Below are 16,202 nucleotides of genomic sequence, written 5' to 3'. Positions count from 1 at the left end.
ATAAAATAGAAAAGGTTTTTAAGTCGAATATCGAATATTATAAGCGAGGCACTTTTTCGAAGTCAGCTTGACCACTTCGATTTCGATAGCGTTCGACAGTTGTGATTCGTTGTGAATGCAGTTGAGTCACCAGATTCTAAAATCGAGCATGTTTAAAGCCAGCTATGCATTCGAAGGATGTTTTCGAAGTCGATTTCGATAGATAGTTCGGCCAAGGTCTCGGAGTCACTGGAGAATCGCAGAAATTATTTGATGGACGTCAACTCGATATACTCAATATTATTTAGTGTTTTATTAATCGAAAATAAAAGTACAAATTGTGAGCTTGGAGCGATCTGTGAAAGAGTTAGATTGCAGTCCAGTGGGAGGGAGAGAGTAGAGTAGAGTAGAGTGGAGGCTCGATGCGCGGCTCACTATGCTGGCGCTGGTGTCTCGGGCGCCTGTTCCTGCAAGCACAGAACCAGAACCAGTTCAATGCGACAATTCAAATGAGTCAGTTGGCCGGGTGAACCAAACAGCAGACGAGGTAGCTAAAGGAAGCACAGGAAACTCAAAGTGTGGCATATGCAGACAGAGAGAGAGAGAGAGCGAGAGAGGAAGTCAGCCCAAAAAGAAAAATAATAAAAATAGTAAGAGGTATGCATGTTTTTTTGTAATTTAGTTTAATTTACATTAAAAAATAGAATTTGTAATTAATGAAATATAATAAAAAATAATTCATCAGAGCGTTCAGATGTTGAGCTGTTGGTTCGAATCCTTCATGATGTGAATTATTTTCGATAGCTGGTGTTTTGAAATGTTTCATCATTCACTGATCTTGACTTCATACATATATAGCATATATGCACAGATATACTATATACTGCTATGCACACACACAGGCACACACATACATATACAGAAGTACACATACATGTGTGCGTATATTGTGAGATATATACACGTATATTTCGCTTGATATCAGATAAATGTTGGTTTGCTGTTTTCTTGTTCTCTTGTTTTCTGTTTGTTTTGTTTTTGTTTTTGTTTTTGTTTTTGGTGAAATAATTTTATTGTATTGAATTATTATTGTTTAGGGCGGGAGTCACGGGTGGTACAGTGGACACTACGTGGACGTGGACACTTAAGCTTCGGCCTCAACCTCCTCCTTTACCTTGGCATCGCCGGGCTTGCCCTTGGACCAGTCGGGTTTCTTCTGCGCATTTCCAAGCCGAGCAAAGAATATAGAGTTATGGAAAGAAATATATTAGCATTGTCAAATACGGATATATATTTGTAGTCGGGCTTAACACTTAACCAGAACATTCCGGAACAATTGACTAAGAGCTGTGCTGTGGGCACTACGAGACTACAAACTACAGAGACATACATACATACAGATACTAGACTAGATAGAGGTTCTTGTGTTGAGTGTACCATAAAAATAGGCAGTTGGAAAGAGATAGAGATAGAGACAGAGACAGAGACAGAGAGAGAGAGAGAGAGAGAGAGAGAGAGTGTGTGTGTGTAATACATAAAGTGACATTGGAGGACACTTGGTGCTCAAACATTAAAGACACATCATCATTTCACTCGTTCTTACACTTTTTGGCTTGCTTTAGAGAAGAGGCATCTTTTATCTTTTTCTATCGGAGCGTTCACAGCAATTTTGTTGATTGTAGCATATATATAGTATAGTATAGTATAGTATAGTATATATAGTATAGTATGTATAGTATCAAGTTGTTAAGCTTAGCCTATGCCTAGCTAGCAAACTCATTGAACTTACCTCCTTTTCTTCCTCCTCCAATGTGAACTCCTTCTTCTTAACCACCTTCAATTGGTTGCGGAAGTTGAACTCAGCGGCCTTCTTCTGCAGCTTGGCAAATTTGTTTTCGTATTTGGAGACCTTCTTCAAGGCTGGCTTAACGCTATATATGGATGGGATGTATATTAGATACGATTAGTGTGTTTCTGACCAAATTTCATTTTGATTTTATACCCTTGCAGCTGATATATCATAGGAAATTGTTTTCATTTTCTCAACTAATCAAATTTATACACGATTCTCTTCAACTATCTATGCGAACTGAGCTCTTAGTGAGGCTTTCTGCCTGAATTTTGGTAATGACCTTCTTTTTAGCTGTAGAAAATTAGTTTTTCAAAAATCACTTCGATTCCTTTACTATTTCTTGAGTTAACCACATGGAAAGTGGGCTTCATCGGATCACTTCTTGTATTTGATATCATATCCTGCGTACATATAGAGCTGCAAGCGTATCTGGAGCTTAGCTCCAACTACTTTTCCAACTTACAATTTGCCGCGAAGATCGTTGACTTGAGCATTGAGATCGTTGATCTATAGTTTGCGACGTCACAGCGAGTGAGGGTGAGAGTGGGAGAGGGAGAGAGATCAAAGAGAAACAAAAAGAAAGTACAGTTAGCATACAGATATGTGATACCATCGAGACAGATTTGACATAGACTCTAGATGTGCTATAGAAAATAAAACTACTTCAAATCTCAAATATCAAAATCAAAATGCGGGCAAATTGGGGGCAAGAAGACGTGCACTCGAGTCGTAATGCATGCAGCAAACAGTACTACAGTTACAGTTACAGTTAGAGTTAGAGTTAGAGTTAGAGTTAGAGTTAGAGTTAGAGTTAGAGTTAGAGTTAGAGTTACGACTACAGTTACAACTACAGTTACAACTACGGTTACAACTACGGTTACAGCTACAGCTACAGTTACAGTTAGAGTTACACTTACAGCTAAAAGTCTACGCATATCATAGCATTAGCATTGTCATTACTTATTTCTATATTAGCAGTGAGCAGCTGATGCATGCGTGCGTGCGAGCGAGCTAGCAAGACAAGCCGAATGTGCAGTTAGGTTTCTTGGTCTAACGGTTTCTTTTTTTTGTTTTATTACATTTTTTAGAGGGCAGCTAAGGTCGGTTGGCATTTCATTTAATTTCTTTTCTTTTCTTTCTTTTTTGTTTGTTTTGTAGTCGATTGAAGAACAGCATAACATCCAAATGTCGATTTTCTCTATATTTTTTTATGATTTTTTTCTTGTTTTTTCAGTTTTATTTCAAGATTTTTCTTTTTTGTTATTTTTTAATATAGTTTTGACCTACATAAGACTTGAGCGTACTGGAACTGGGGCCTGAGGTACTGCACAGCAAGGCACATACATACATGACATACGATACATTGATTGATAGATAGATTGATTGATTGGTTGATTGATTGATAGTTTGATTGTACGTCTCTACAGCTACAAAGGGTTCACGCACACAGATATATATATATATATATATATATATATATATATATATATATATATATATATATATATATATATATATATATATATATATATATATACATAGAGAGAGAGAGAGAGAAAGAGAGAGTATAATTATCTGCTTTGTTTTGTGTTTTCCTTTTCGTTTTCATTTCTTTTCTCTACTTTGTTTGTTCGGCTTTTGACGCAATGCTTCGTGTTGTTGCTTGTGATAACGGTAATAAATCATAAATAGTAACGGTAATTAAGTAACGGTAACATTTAGTGGGCAGCGGTAACTAGCATTAGCTATTAAAAAGAAGGTAAAAGCGAACTTCGAAATCGAACTCGAATTCGAATTCGAACTCAAATTTGCCTGCCTCAACTATTTAATTATTATTTCATATTTTTTGTTTGTTTTTGTTTTTGTTTTTTTTTATTAAATTCCAGGAAATCGACGCTTGGCTTTGTTGCTCTTCAATTGCTTGGATTTTATGCTTTTTGCTTTTCTTCTTTACAATTATTGAGGTTAGGGCGCGCGTCAGCTTGAAAGAGTGCGTGAGAGAGAGAGAGAGAGTGAGCGAGCAGCTAGTTAACGATACAGTTACAATGAAGTCAATTGGTTACAGCCCGCTTTTGAACATTATTTACAATGAAGTGCGAGGGCATTGTGGGATTTGCAGGTATTTCATATATAAATGCATATATATGCTTTAGAGACAAAGAGCGAGACAGAGAGAGAGAGGAGGTGAGCAGAGCGGATAATTTGTGGTGTATGTGTGCTGTTCATGTTATTTGTTTGTTGTAGTATCTATGTGTGTGTGTGCGTGTGCGTGTCTCTGTGAATGTTGCTTTGGCTGCACATGCAGAATTTTCTTAAGGGAAAAAACTATTGCCTACGTTTGTGCGCGTGCTAACGTGCTTTGTGCTGAGTGTGTCGTTTACGTGTGTATGTGTGTGTACGAGTGTGTGTGCGAGTGTGTGTGAGATTAACGGACGCAACGGACAGTGTCAAAAGAAAGAAAAAACACGCGAAACAGCGAAACAAACAAATTATCACAGAAAAAAATTAAGAAAGAATAAAAAATATATTTTTTTTATTTTTTATAGAAAACACAAAACAATGTCACAGAAATTGTTCGAAAACTGCATGTGTGTGTGGGTGTGTGTGTGTGCGTGTGTCTGTTGCAGTGCTGAACAACGACAAGAAAACAGTGTTGTGTAGTGCAATGTGAGTGCTGCGTTTACCAAATGAAAGGAGTCGGTGCATTGAATAAGAGTAACTCAAGTAACTTAAGTTACTGCAGTAACCGCAGTAGCTGACTCGATTAACCAAAATACTATGGAAAATAAGTATAGAGATGGAGCTCAGAGTGCATCCATTTGAAATGCTTTGAACAAGTTGCGCAAACAAGAATCAAACTCAAGTTATATAAGACCTTGAAATCGTATCTAAAAGTAGAGTAGCTCTAGCTCATCTGATGAACACTCGTATACTGCTCTTAGATAATGAAATAATCTGCATTACAGGAACAGTTTCTTGTCAAGAATATCTATAGTTAGTTAGTTATAGTTATAGTGATTTTTTTTTTTTTTCGGTATAGAGTAAAGTTTTTTTATCTGAAGACACAACTTTGCTTCTCAGCGAGATATAGCTTGAACAAGAGACTTGCTTAAGTGAGAGTGAAAAAGAGATGGGAATGAGAGAGGTTGCATAGGACAAATGTTCAATAGATGTTAGATATTCCCTTCACAGATAAAAAGATTTAGTTTAGTTTCGCAGCAGACCGAATCTTATCGAGCTGATTCCGATTCCAGAAGCGATTCAAGTCTTCAGTCTTCAGATTCTTGAGATTGATTTCAGTTGAAGCTAGCTGTATGTCAAATGTATATCTATACTATGTATACTATGTATACTATGTATACTATGTATACTATGTATACTATGTATACTATGTATACCATGTATACTATGTATACTATGTATACTATGTATACTAGTATACTATACTATGTATACTATGTATACTATGTATACTATGTATACTATGTATACTATGTATACTATGTATACTATGTATACTATGTATACTATGTATACTATGTATACTATGTATACTATGTATACTATGTATACTATGTATACTATGTATACTATGTATACTATGTATACTATGTATACTATGTATACTATTGTCTACTATGTATACTATGTATACTATGTATACTATGTATACTATGTACTATGTATACTATGTATACTATGTATACTATGTATACTATGTATACTATGTATACTATGTATACTATGTATACTATGTATACTATGTATACTATGTATACTATGTATACTATGTATACTATGTATACTATGTATACTATGTATACTATGTATACTATGTATACTATGTATATATGTATACTATGTATACTATGTATACTATGTATACTATGTATACTATGTATACTATGTATACTATGTATACTATGTATACTATGTATACTATGTATACTATGTATACTATGTATACTATGTATACTATGTATACTATGTATACTATGTATACTATGTATACTATGTATACTATGTATACTATGTATACTATGTATACTATGTATACTATGTATACTATGTATACTATGTATACTATGTATACTATGTACTATGTATACTATGTATACTATGTATACTATGTATACTATGTATACTATGTATACTATGTATACTATGTATACTATGTATACTATGTATACTATGTATACTATGTATACTATGTATACTATGTATACTATGTATACTATGTATACCATGTATACTATGTGTACTATGTATACTATGTATAATATGTATACTCTATACTCAATTGCTTGGCCGCAGCTTTGTAGTTGCTCTAGCTGTTGTTGTTCGACTGTTTTGATTGATTGGATTGTGTTTCCGTTTGTTTCTTTTCGTTTCAAGTAGAAATAGAGCTTCAGAGCTTGATAGGAGTTGGTAGAATCAATTTGGAGGTACGGAACCATCTTCATATATATGTATGTAGGCATGTATGTATGTATGTATGCTATAGATTATATGTGTGGGAGACGAATGTAGTTTTGTTGTTGTTGTTGGTTGGTTGGTTGGTTGGTTGGCTGTTGTTGTTTTTTGTTGTATGTGAGCAAGTCAGAGAGAGAAAGAAACACAGTTACAAATAGAGTCAAATACTTTGGTTTTTGTTCCCAAAGAACACACACTAGTATCAAAAAGTTTTCATAGTTGATGCAGAAAAATACAGAAAAAAACGGAAACGTAAAAAACATATGATACTAAACAAATTGTATGTCTGGTATTTTTTTGGTATTTTTGGTAGTTTTTGTTTTTTGAAATTTTGTATTGTATTTTTTGATTGAAAATTTGTTGCAGTACCTCCCAGTCTTTTTTCCTGACTTCGTATTCCAGATCCCATTTCTGGCCTTCACAAATATACATACGCTCGTAATACTCTTCGCAAATCTCTTGCAATTCGCCTGTAAGAACATATTTTTGTTGTTGTTGTTTTTTTGAATGCATTTTTTTTTTGGTTTGTCGTTTGTCGTTTATCGTTTTTGTTTTTTCATAATCGACGAATCTTAAGATACTTATTTGACATTTATGTATGCATGATTTATGGTTTATAAACTTATTTGCTTTATAGTTCTACAGATATATAGATATATATATATATATATAAATATATATATAAATAAATATATGTATATAGATATATCGTATATAGGTTATATAGTTTTTTTATATTTTCTTCTCGTTTTCTTCTTTTTTTTAGATGTTATGTGTTCGGTAAGAATTCTATCTGAATTTGAATAGATTTTGACTTGGAGTGATTTTTAGTTTAGTATTTTTTTTTTCTTGGAATGGGGGCGCAACGTACGGAACTGAGAAATGTCTTGGCTTTTGTTTTTGTTATTGTTGTTTTTTTTTGGTTGGTTATGGTTGGTTTCGGTATCAGTATCGGTATCGGTATCGGTATCGGTATTGGTATCGGTATTGTGGGCTATACGTAAATCAGAAACGTTTTCAATCGGGCTCAATTATCGATAGATCAAGCAGATACGAACAGACAGAGAGAGAGAGAGAGATAGAGAGAGATAAATAATGAGAAAGATTGTATACTTTATGTATATATATTATATATTTAAGTATGGATAGCTGTATGCTTATAAAGTACAGTTATAACCGACCTCTAACCCAATTGAATAACGTTTCTTCATAGTATTATTTTTTTTTTTTTTTTGGAGGGAATCTCCCAAACGCAGAGTTCAAAGCACGCGCCGATTTTTTTGTTTTTTTTTTTTTTAATTTTTTTTTTTTTGTTTTGCTTAGTATCGTGCGCCTTATATATTTATATATATGTATGTATATATGCAATTATTAAATATAGAGAGATATCTGGTGTGTATATATATATATAATAATAATAATAATAATACTTTTTTTAATATATTTTTTGGCTTTGTACTTTTTTTGTTGTAGTTTAGCGCAGTTAAGAACAATATCAAAAATTAGGTTTAAGATCAGAAAAAAGAAATAAAAATTGCGATTAAGTTTAATTAGGGGCAGATAATTATATAAAAAAATAAAAAAAAAGATTCAATAAATAATAATAAATAAATTATTATTATTAATATTATTGCAGTTGTTGTTGTTGGCGATACAGATATATGTATATATATATTTATATTGAAATATATATATATAGATATATTTATTGTTTTTTTTTTATTTTTTTTAATAGATTTTTATAGTAAATAATAATAATAAACATTCACATATTGGTTGCTCTTGTATTTTGTTTTGGATTTGGTTTTTTTGTATCTTGTGTGGTTGTGTTTTGGTATTTTGTATAGTATTTTGTTGGTATTCTTTTGGTTTTGGTTTGGTTTTGATTTGGGTTTCTTTGTTGGGAAATTTACCTCTTGTGCTTTGACTTTCTGCACGTGCTCTAAATCAAATTTATCGCCCTCCAATTGGTAAAGTCGTTGCCAATATTGTTTGCATATTGTTTGCAGTTCGGCTGCGGTAACGGTAAACGGTAAGCGGTAAACGGTAAACGGTAAACGGTAAGCGGTATCGGTTATAAGTAAACGTCATTCAAACGTTAAACGCGCCAGAGTTTGCGTGTGTGAGAGAGTGTGTGCGTGTGTGTGTGTGTGTGTACGCGTGTGCATGTGTGAGTGTACGTGTGTGTGGGTATTTGTGCAAAAAGAGACGCAAATAGTTGCGGTTACAAGAATATATAAGGACAGTAAGGAGACAGAAAGAGATAGCGATAGAGAGACAAAGAGAGAGAGAAAGGGAGAGAAAGTTTGTGTATGTGTATTGGTAGTTTTTTTGTGGTGAAAGTAGTTTAAAGAGTAAGAGTTAAAGTGAGAGGGAGCGAGACAGACAGAGAGAGAGAGAGAGAGAGAGAGAGAGAGAGAGAGAGCGAGTGATATAGACGCACATGTAACGCGCGTCGTTCGGCGCGTATCAGAAAAGAGAAGGAATATATTTGAAATTAATATATAATAGTCAGAGATTGAGCTTTATCCTTAGCTTTACGATATATATATATATTTTGTTTAACACCTACGATTGTTGCATATACATAAATACATAATAATTGTGCTTTGCTTGCTTCATTTTTCGTTTGTAATTTTATTTGATTTTTTTTTGTTTTGTTTTGTTTTTTCTTTTCACTTTTACTTTTTACTTAGTTTACATCTTTTTTTTCAGTGTAGTGCGCTTTAACTTGTGTTTTTTGTTTGGTTGTTTGCATGAGTTGGATGTCTGTTGTGGTTGTTGTTGTTGTTGCTGTTGTTGTTGTTGTTGTGGTGGCTGCGTGACTGTACTTGGATATGTGTGAGAGGCACTGCTTATGAGCTGAGTGAGCGAATAGAGAGACAAAGAGAGAGAGAGAGCGAGAGCGAAGCGCTCGTCGTCTTGCCTCGTACGTTATTTACTCGCTGGCAGCTAGCCACTCGTTAATCGACTCGCTACTCGCTGCTCGCGCTACAACTACTCGTTGGCTACGAACCCGACCACTACTCGATGTTAGCTAAGCTAATCGTTAGCCTACTTGCTTGCCTAGTCGTATTCGTTCGCATGCTCGCTGAACCTTTTGAACCCTGTTTGGGACTCAGAGCGTTACTCGTTACTCGTTATTCGTTGTTCGTTGTGCGTTGTTCGTTGTAGTTCAATTAGTAAAAAGCTGTTTGCAAAATTCAAAAAGTAACAAAACAGCTGTACTACGACAACAAAATGACAACGAAGCCATGGCTAAAAAACGTACTTAAGCTAGTTAGAAGTTCGTTATTGTTCTCAAAAAAGAGGAGAGTGAAAAATAAAAGCCACAAAAAGCAAAATGTTGGCCAAAACTTAAATATATAGATAGATAAATAGATAGATAGATAGATAGATACTTAAAAGCTAAAGGCAAAGAGCGGGCAGGAACAACAGCGAGTATCTGGCATTGTTGTTGTTGCTTGGGTTTAGTAGAGGCCGCGCGTTAGTTGAGGTCCGTCGAGCCGACATTGGAGTCGGCCGACTTGCCACTAAGCAAACGAGGGTTAGCTGGTTGTTAGCGCTACGACACTAGGGTTTATTACTCGTTTTATATACTCTTTAATATCGCCCAGTATGTCAAATGGGCGATTGGACAAATTTTGAACTGTGCTCTCTTGGTGAATTGGTATTCAAAACTTGTACTTTGTGGCTCTCTTCCATGTAAAATCAAAATCAAAATCAAAATCATGGAAGAAAACGATGTCAAAAATTACAGTAAACGGAGCTAAAAATTATCTACGTTTTGCTAGCTAGTTGTGGGTTGCTCTATACTACGGATAGCCCCGGACGGGAACACACACACACAGACTGGCCGCCAGGGGGCGTTTTGGTGCCGGCATCTCTGGAATATTCGCATATATCTTTCAGGTGCTGCTCACAGACTATGTTCGCTATCCAAATGTGTGTATGGACCAATGTTATTAACAGTTTTTTGTTGTTTCAAAGAGAACTACCAAACTACAAGTAATTCCATCGATCTCTAGTTGAATTATCTAGTTCCGCAGCGCTTGGAACTTGGAACAAATCAGATCGAGAAGAGAGAGAGAGAGAAAGAGAGAGAGAGAAAGTTATGGGTGCAACGCTTGCCTCAAATTCCTTTCTGGCTACCTCGTGCTCCACATCGTATTTCTCAGACTCCAATTTCAGTATCTTACTGTAATAATCCTGACAAACTTTCTGTAGTGTATCTGCGAATGTTAAAACGAGTGAGTTTTTGTTCTGCTTCAAAATTTTGATATGATTTGTTGTCGGGTCCCAAGTACTGCTTGGACGGCAGACGCATTGTGCGCGAGTGTGTGTGGCTGGGTGGGTGTTGGCTGTTGGCTGTTGGGTAGTGTGTGTGTGTGCTTTGCTTTTGTGTGCATGTGTGTGTGTGTACTTGTTGTGTGTAAACGGAGAGTGAGAGAGAAAAAACTTCTTCACAAAGAGAGAGAGAGAGATTGGACCAAAGAGAGAGAAAGAGAGAGAGCTAGAGAGACATACAGACTTACAGAGCGCCACAGCTAGAGTTGTAGCATCAACTACCTTGAATTACCAGAACCATTACTTGAGTAATTACAAACAGTAATTGAAAGAATTGGAAAGTAATCGGCAACAAAAGTAACTCAATTACTTGAGCCAATGAGCGCACAAATAACTTCAATTACTTTGGTAATTAAAAGGAATTACTCAAGTAATTAGCGAGGTAACTGCGGCAGCATTGGGACAAATAGTACGCTAGCTAAATTGCGATAATCATATAAACGTAGGCTTACAAGTTAGATAAACGAGTAGATATAGATGTATATATAGACAGTATATAGGAGGGTATATGTATGTACAAGGACTTTGGTTTTAGTTTTTAGTTTTTGCTTGAGTTCGTTTTACTGTATACAAAATGGAATTGTACGAAATTAAGTGTATTATACAAATAGTTAGACAGCAATAGAAATATTTATATATAGGTAAACAGAGAGAGAGAGAGAGAGAGAGAGAGAGAGAGAGAGTGTGTGAGAGAGAGAGATAAATAGAGAGACTTATAGCTGAAATTTGCTATTGTTGTTGCTATTGCTGCTGCTGCTGTTGTTGTTAAGCGTTAAATTTGTTTTAGACTTTTGATTTTGATATAAATGCTTAGATATATCTATGTATACATAAAGAAAGACGTGGATCGCAGGATAAATTGACAGATAGAGAGGTAGGTAGGTAGGTAGGTAGATAGATAGTTATGTAGTAGATATGTGCGTGTACCTCAACATCCTTGCGTTTAACAACATACTCAAGATCATATTTCTGGTCCTCCAGCTTATTAATCCTGTCATAATGTTGCTTGATCAGGGTTTTCAGTGTGTCTGTGCGTCGACGCAGCCAACAATCAAAATTTGTATTTGGCATCAGGACAAGACACACACAGATAAAGATACATGCGTATATATAGATATATATATATTGTTGGGTAACATTCGATATGGTCAGGGGTGTGTGTGTGTGGGTGTGTGTGTGTAGGTGTGTACAGACAGAGACGGTCAACGAAAAGTGTGGGAGGAGAGAGAGAGAGAGAGAGAATAAGTGATATATTTCAATATATAACATATGGCTGTGTGTGTGTGTGTGTGGGTGTGGGTGTGGGTGTGTGTGAAGCGCAACTTGTTGTTGTTGTGTTTATTCTTTATCTTTTGTGTATAGTGTATGTGTGTGTGTGTGATGATAGATGACACTTTTGTTGACTCTTAATGTTTATGCTTCAATTTCATTTTCATTATATTTTTAATTTTTTCTTTCAGTTTTTAAGCTTAAAACAAAGTAAAAACTGCAAATAAAATTAAATTGAATTTTATTTGCAGTTTTTCTCTTTCATTTTAATTTTCTCTTTCTTTTTGTTGCAGCTTAATTATTTTTTATTTTTTGTTTTTTTTTATACTTATGAAAAATTGTAATTATTATTTATTTTTTTCTTTTCTTTTTCATTGATTTGTTTCGCTTGAACCGCTGGCACTCACCTTCGCTGGCATCGCTGAGATTCCTGGGGCTGCCGCAACGTTCTTCAATGATGCGTCTACGTTCAGCCGCTTTGCGTTCCTGCTCTTTCTTCAATTCCTCAGCGGCTTTCTTGCGCAGCAACAACTGAAAGACGACGACACGCATTTGTCAGCACACGAATTGCCCACTATTTGTGCCGCTCTCTGGCAGCGCTCAGTGCCCAGCTTAGCCACCTGGCTGAACTTTGCACATCTGGCAACTCTGACAAGAGGCTAGTTGGTGTCACAATGTTCGATTCGCACTTACCCGGAGTTTCTTCTTCCTTTCTGGGGTCATGAAACCCTTCTTGGCCTTCTTGGCCTTGGAGGCTTCCTCCATGCGCTTGCGCACCTCGGCGCGCTTGCGCTCGATCTCAGCCTGTTTAGCCTTCTTAGCCTGTAAACAGAATCGAATACAAAGGTCAGTTAGCATCGCTTACGGTCAGCGCTATCGTTATCGGTTTAGTTATCGAAAAAGAACATATAGATGGCACACGCAGATGACGTTGGATTTGGGGTTTCTTGTTGATTGGCGGCTGCGTGAACATTTCTTGGACTTGGCGAATTGGCGCTTGCGCCCACACACACGTACACCAGTGTACCTCCTCGGCCTTCACTTTGGGATCGTTGGGATCCTTTGGCGGGCCGGCGGGCGCGGCAGCCGCTTTGCCATTTGCAGCGGGCGCGGCAGCCGCTTTGCCATTCGTAGCGGGGGCGGCGGCGGCCTTTCCATTGGCAGCGGGAGCAGCAGCTGCGGCAGCTGGAGCTGGTGCAGCTGGCGCCGCGGCAGCCTTTTTCTGCAATTGCACAGAGAAGATAGAACGATAAACGATTAACGATTAATTATCGACAAGAGTTTGGTATAACAGGACATTAACATAGAAAGCAACGCCACACAGACAGCACAATGACAGAACGAACAGTGGACAAGCGATAATCGATAACATTGATCACTTGACAGTTCGTCCTATGCAGTTCTGTATATCGGCAGCGTTATCGAAGCTTGTGCGGCATCTGTGAAAGCAAGATAAGCCAGAGCATGCGTGTAAAGGCTAAGCGAGCGCAAAGACTAGATAGCAGAGCCTAGTTTATCGATTAATTAATTTCGATTAGATTCAATGTTTGTCTAACGGATGCAATGAACTCACCTCAGAACCGTTGCGCTCCCCTGCAGTTCGCCAGCTTCTTGCTCCGTCTGCCAGTTCCTACATCTTCCCTAGATTTTGACGCTTTTCAACACTGTTTCAACTGCAATTCGTACATTGATTGAATGCCTTTCTATGCGATTCACTGCAAGTCTGTGATACTCACCTCACCTCATCATCAGCCATTTTGATTTGTGTTTTTTTTGAGTTACTGCAAGTAAAAAGAGTTGAGCACCAAACGATGAGTGTGTTTTGAATGAATCGTAATGCAAATGCCGACTACTGCATAAGCTCATCAGGCACACTCACACACACACACAGACTGCTAATAATGAGTGGGTGTTTGCCGACAGGCTGTCATTTAATTGGCTGTTAGCAGATGTTCCATAAATTCAAAATAATTGACTATCTACACACGCACACACACACTCAGCCACTCACACATACTTTGTCGGCGCGCACAGTGCGTATGCGCAATGCATATAGATAAAGCGATTACGTATACGCCATCGCTGCCGCACCGTATATGGGGGCAGTGCCTGCTGATCGGTCACTCTCGCTCTCTCGCTCTCTCGCTCTCGCTCTGCACATGTCTTACTTGGGCGTGCAAGCAGGACAACCTGTTTAGCCAACCATCCATATCCAATTACAAGCGTCAGAATGAGAGAGCAAAGCGAATGACAAACAGAGAGAGCGAGAGCCAGAGAGGGAGAGAGAGCGCGCACTTTATGCACTCACGCACAGTGAAAAGCTCATGCTCAAAGCTTTCGCAACAACAACAACTGTTTTTTTTATCACAACAACAACAGTTACGGTATATATGGACTATATAAATACCGTTATTGCTAAACGAGTCGAGCCAAACCCGAAGGTTGCGCCACTATTTCAAAAGCGTTTTTAGCTTTCAATGGAAGAAACAGAAGAAAAAGCTATGGAACTTTAGCACACATACCCAAATGCTATATAGAACGGATACTAAAGATGTGTTATATGTATAAATATATATCTATATATATAAATATATCTAGCATAGATTGACTATGCGAATATAAATAAAATATGTTAGCTACCTTCAAATTAGACTGCCTCGAATGCCTCTCAAAGAGTAGCCGAACTCTTTATTATATATATTTTAATGTCTGCCGATATCGATGATAAGCTTTATGTATACATGACATATATACAGGATATATAGGTATAGTACCAAAGTATCTAGAGTCTAATATGTAATATCTACTGAAGAGTTGGGCAAAATTATTTTCTAGTTCGAGATCTCTGCAGCTGAAACCAGCTATTAACTAATAATACTTCAATCTAGCTATAGCCGAAAGAAGCTAAAAGTAGCTATAAAGTAGCTATATTGAAATACTGAACATTTTTATTTGAAAAGTGTCTGCAGCAGCTGAAGAGCACACACAGAATCTGCATCTAGAAAAGTATTTGAATCAAATGAAAATTCCAAGTAAATTTTCGGACTTTCCAGAGTTCTATTGACGTTTGTTTAATAGGCGTAATAGCTTTTTCAGCTTTCGAATTATTTTTCACAAAGTTTTTGTGGCTCTACTAACAACGCATATGAAATATATACGCGTGTGTGTGTATGGTTGTGCGTGTGTGTGTGTACAATGGCATATTTCTATTTTGGGTAACAGTTGTTGCTGCTGTTGCTGCTGTTGTTGTTGCTGTCGTTGTTGTTGTTGTTGCTGCTGCTGTTGTTGTTGCTTGGCGCTGAGATGTTCGCATTAAATTGTTGCTGTGGCTGTGGCGGTGGCGGTGGCTGTTGCTCACACGAATGTATCTTGTATCTATCAGCTACATTTTTAGCTTTTGCACGCACACACATGCACACACACACATTCCTTACATAATCGTTGCGTTCAAAAACAATTATGAGAAAAGTTGGCAAAAAAAATGAATTTTCAAAAAAAACCAAATGCGCTTTTTCCAAAGTATCTGTATCTTTAACTTGAGCGTTTGTATCTTTTGCGTTCTTTCTTTCTTTTATTGTGCGTTTCTCAGCTTTTGCTGCCACACTTGAGCACTTGAAAAAAATATTTCAAAAAAAAGATGTCAAAATATATCGTAAAAAAAAGAAAAAAAAGAAAAGAAAAACATTGTTTTTTGTTTTTGTTTTGTTTTTGTTGAAGATAGTTAGGATCACACGCACGTTACGAGCTCGTTGTTGTTCGTGAAAGTTAGATTTGGAACACACGAAAGACTCAGCAAAATTTCTTGATATTTTACAATTTGAATGCTTCTTCTTTTTGGATTTTGATTTGAAATTTGGATTTAGTTGACGTTGATTTGTGCGCTGAATGCTTTTCTCTTGAGATTGCGTGCTTCTTGGTTTCTGTTACTTGGTTGGGGCAGCAACCCACTCACCTTCAAGGAATTGGAAAAAAAATGAAAAAAAAACGTTGAGCGATGCTGTCGATCACACGAATCGGATGGTACTGAACGATACAAAAAGACTGAACGGTCCGACGATCCACGGCAGACTATATTCTAGTGGCAGCCAACCAGTGGATACAGATACCGATTCGGATTCAGATTCGGATTCTGCACACACACACACTTGTATATGTATATAATTGTATGTATATATGTGCCGCCCACCTGCCCGTCCTTCGATGATTGCGTTTTTCTCCCTCTCTCTCTCTCTCTCTCTCGCGCGCGCTAGCGCTCGTCAAGAGAGCGTGTCTGTGTATGTGT

At 36.8% G+C, this 16,202-nt stretch overlaps 1 protein-coding gene across 9 annotated transcripts; it reads right to left on the bottom strand.

Moving 5' to 3' along the window:
• Positions 1-1,071: 1,071 nt before the first annotated feature.
• LOC111605618 (troponin I) lies at positions 1,072-15,999 on the bottom strand. Of its 9 annotated transcripts, XM_023324259.2 has the most exons (10): positions 15,873-15,999; positions 13,662-13,701; positions 12,948-13,142; positions 12,614-12,742; positions 12,328-12,451; positions 6,674-6,774; positions 2,295-2,338; positions 1,769-1,910; positions 1,583-1,625; positions 1,113-1,195 (listed from the first exon to the last, which is right to left on the bottom strand). In XM_023324259.2, coding segments are annotated over exons 2-10 (795 nt in total). In that variant the 5' UTR covers positions 13,677-13,701; positions 15,873-15,999; the 3' UTR covers positions 1,113-1,193. The 9 variants fall into 9 exon arrangements, with proteins under 9 accessions (XP_023180024.2, XP_023180025.2, XP_023180023.2 ...); XM_023324256.2 differs by lacking the exons at positions 1,583-1,625; positions 6,674-6,774 and adding an exon at positions 11,579-11,679 and having other exon boundaries at positions 1,072-1,195; positions 15,873-15,998; XM_023324257.2 differs by lacking the exons at positions 1,583-1,625; positions 6,674-6,774 and adding an exon at positions 8,218-8,318 and having other exon boundaries at positions 1,072-1,195; positions 15,873-15,998.
• Between the last annotated feature and the right edge of the window lie 203 nt (positions 16,000-16,202).

The sequence above is a fragment of the Drosophila hydei genome, unplaced genomic scaffold (assembly GCF_003285905.1).
Source record: "Drosophila hydei strain 15085-1641.00,03,60 unplaced genomic scaffold, DhydRS2 tig00000333-arrow-arrow-pilon, whole genome shotgun sequence".
NCBI lineage: Eukaryota > Metazoa > Arthropoda > Insecta > Diptera > Drosophilidae > Drosophila > Drosophila hydei.
The sequence above is the reverse complement of the archived record's forward strand: the minus strand, read 5'-3'. Positions and strand labels throughout refer to the sequence as shown.

Coding starts and splice junctions, on each gene's coding strand:
- LOC111605618 (XM_023324256.2), bottom strand. Junction 11,680..12,327: donor TCTCAGCGATGCCAGCGAAG/GTGAGTGCCAGC, acceptor GTCGACGCACAG/ACACACTGAAAACCCTGATC. Junction 1,196..1,768: donor TGGAGGAGGAAGAAAAGGAG/GTAAGTTCAATG, acceptor GGAAATGCGCAG/AAGAAACCCGACTGGTCCAA.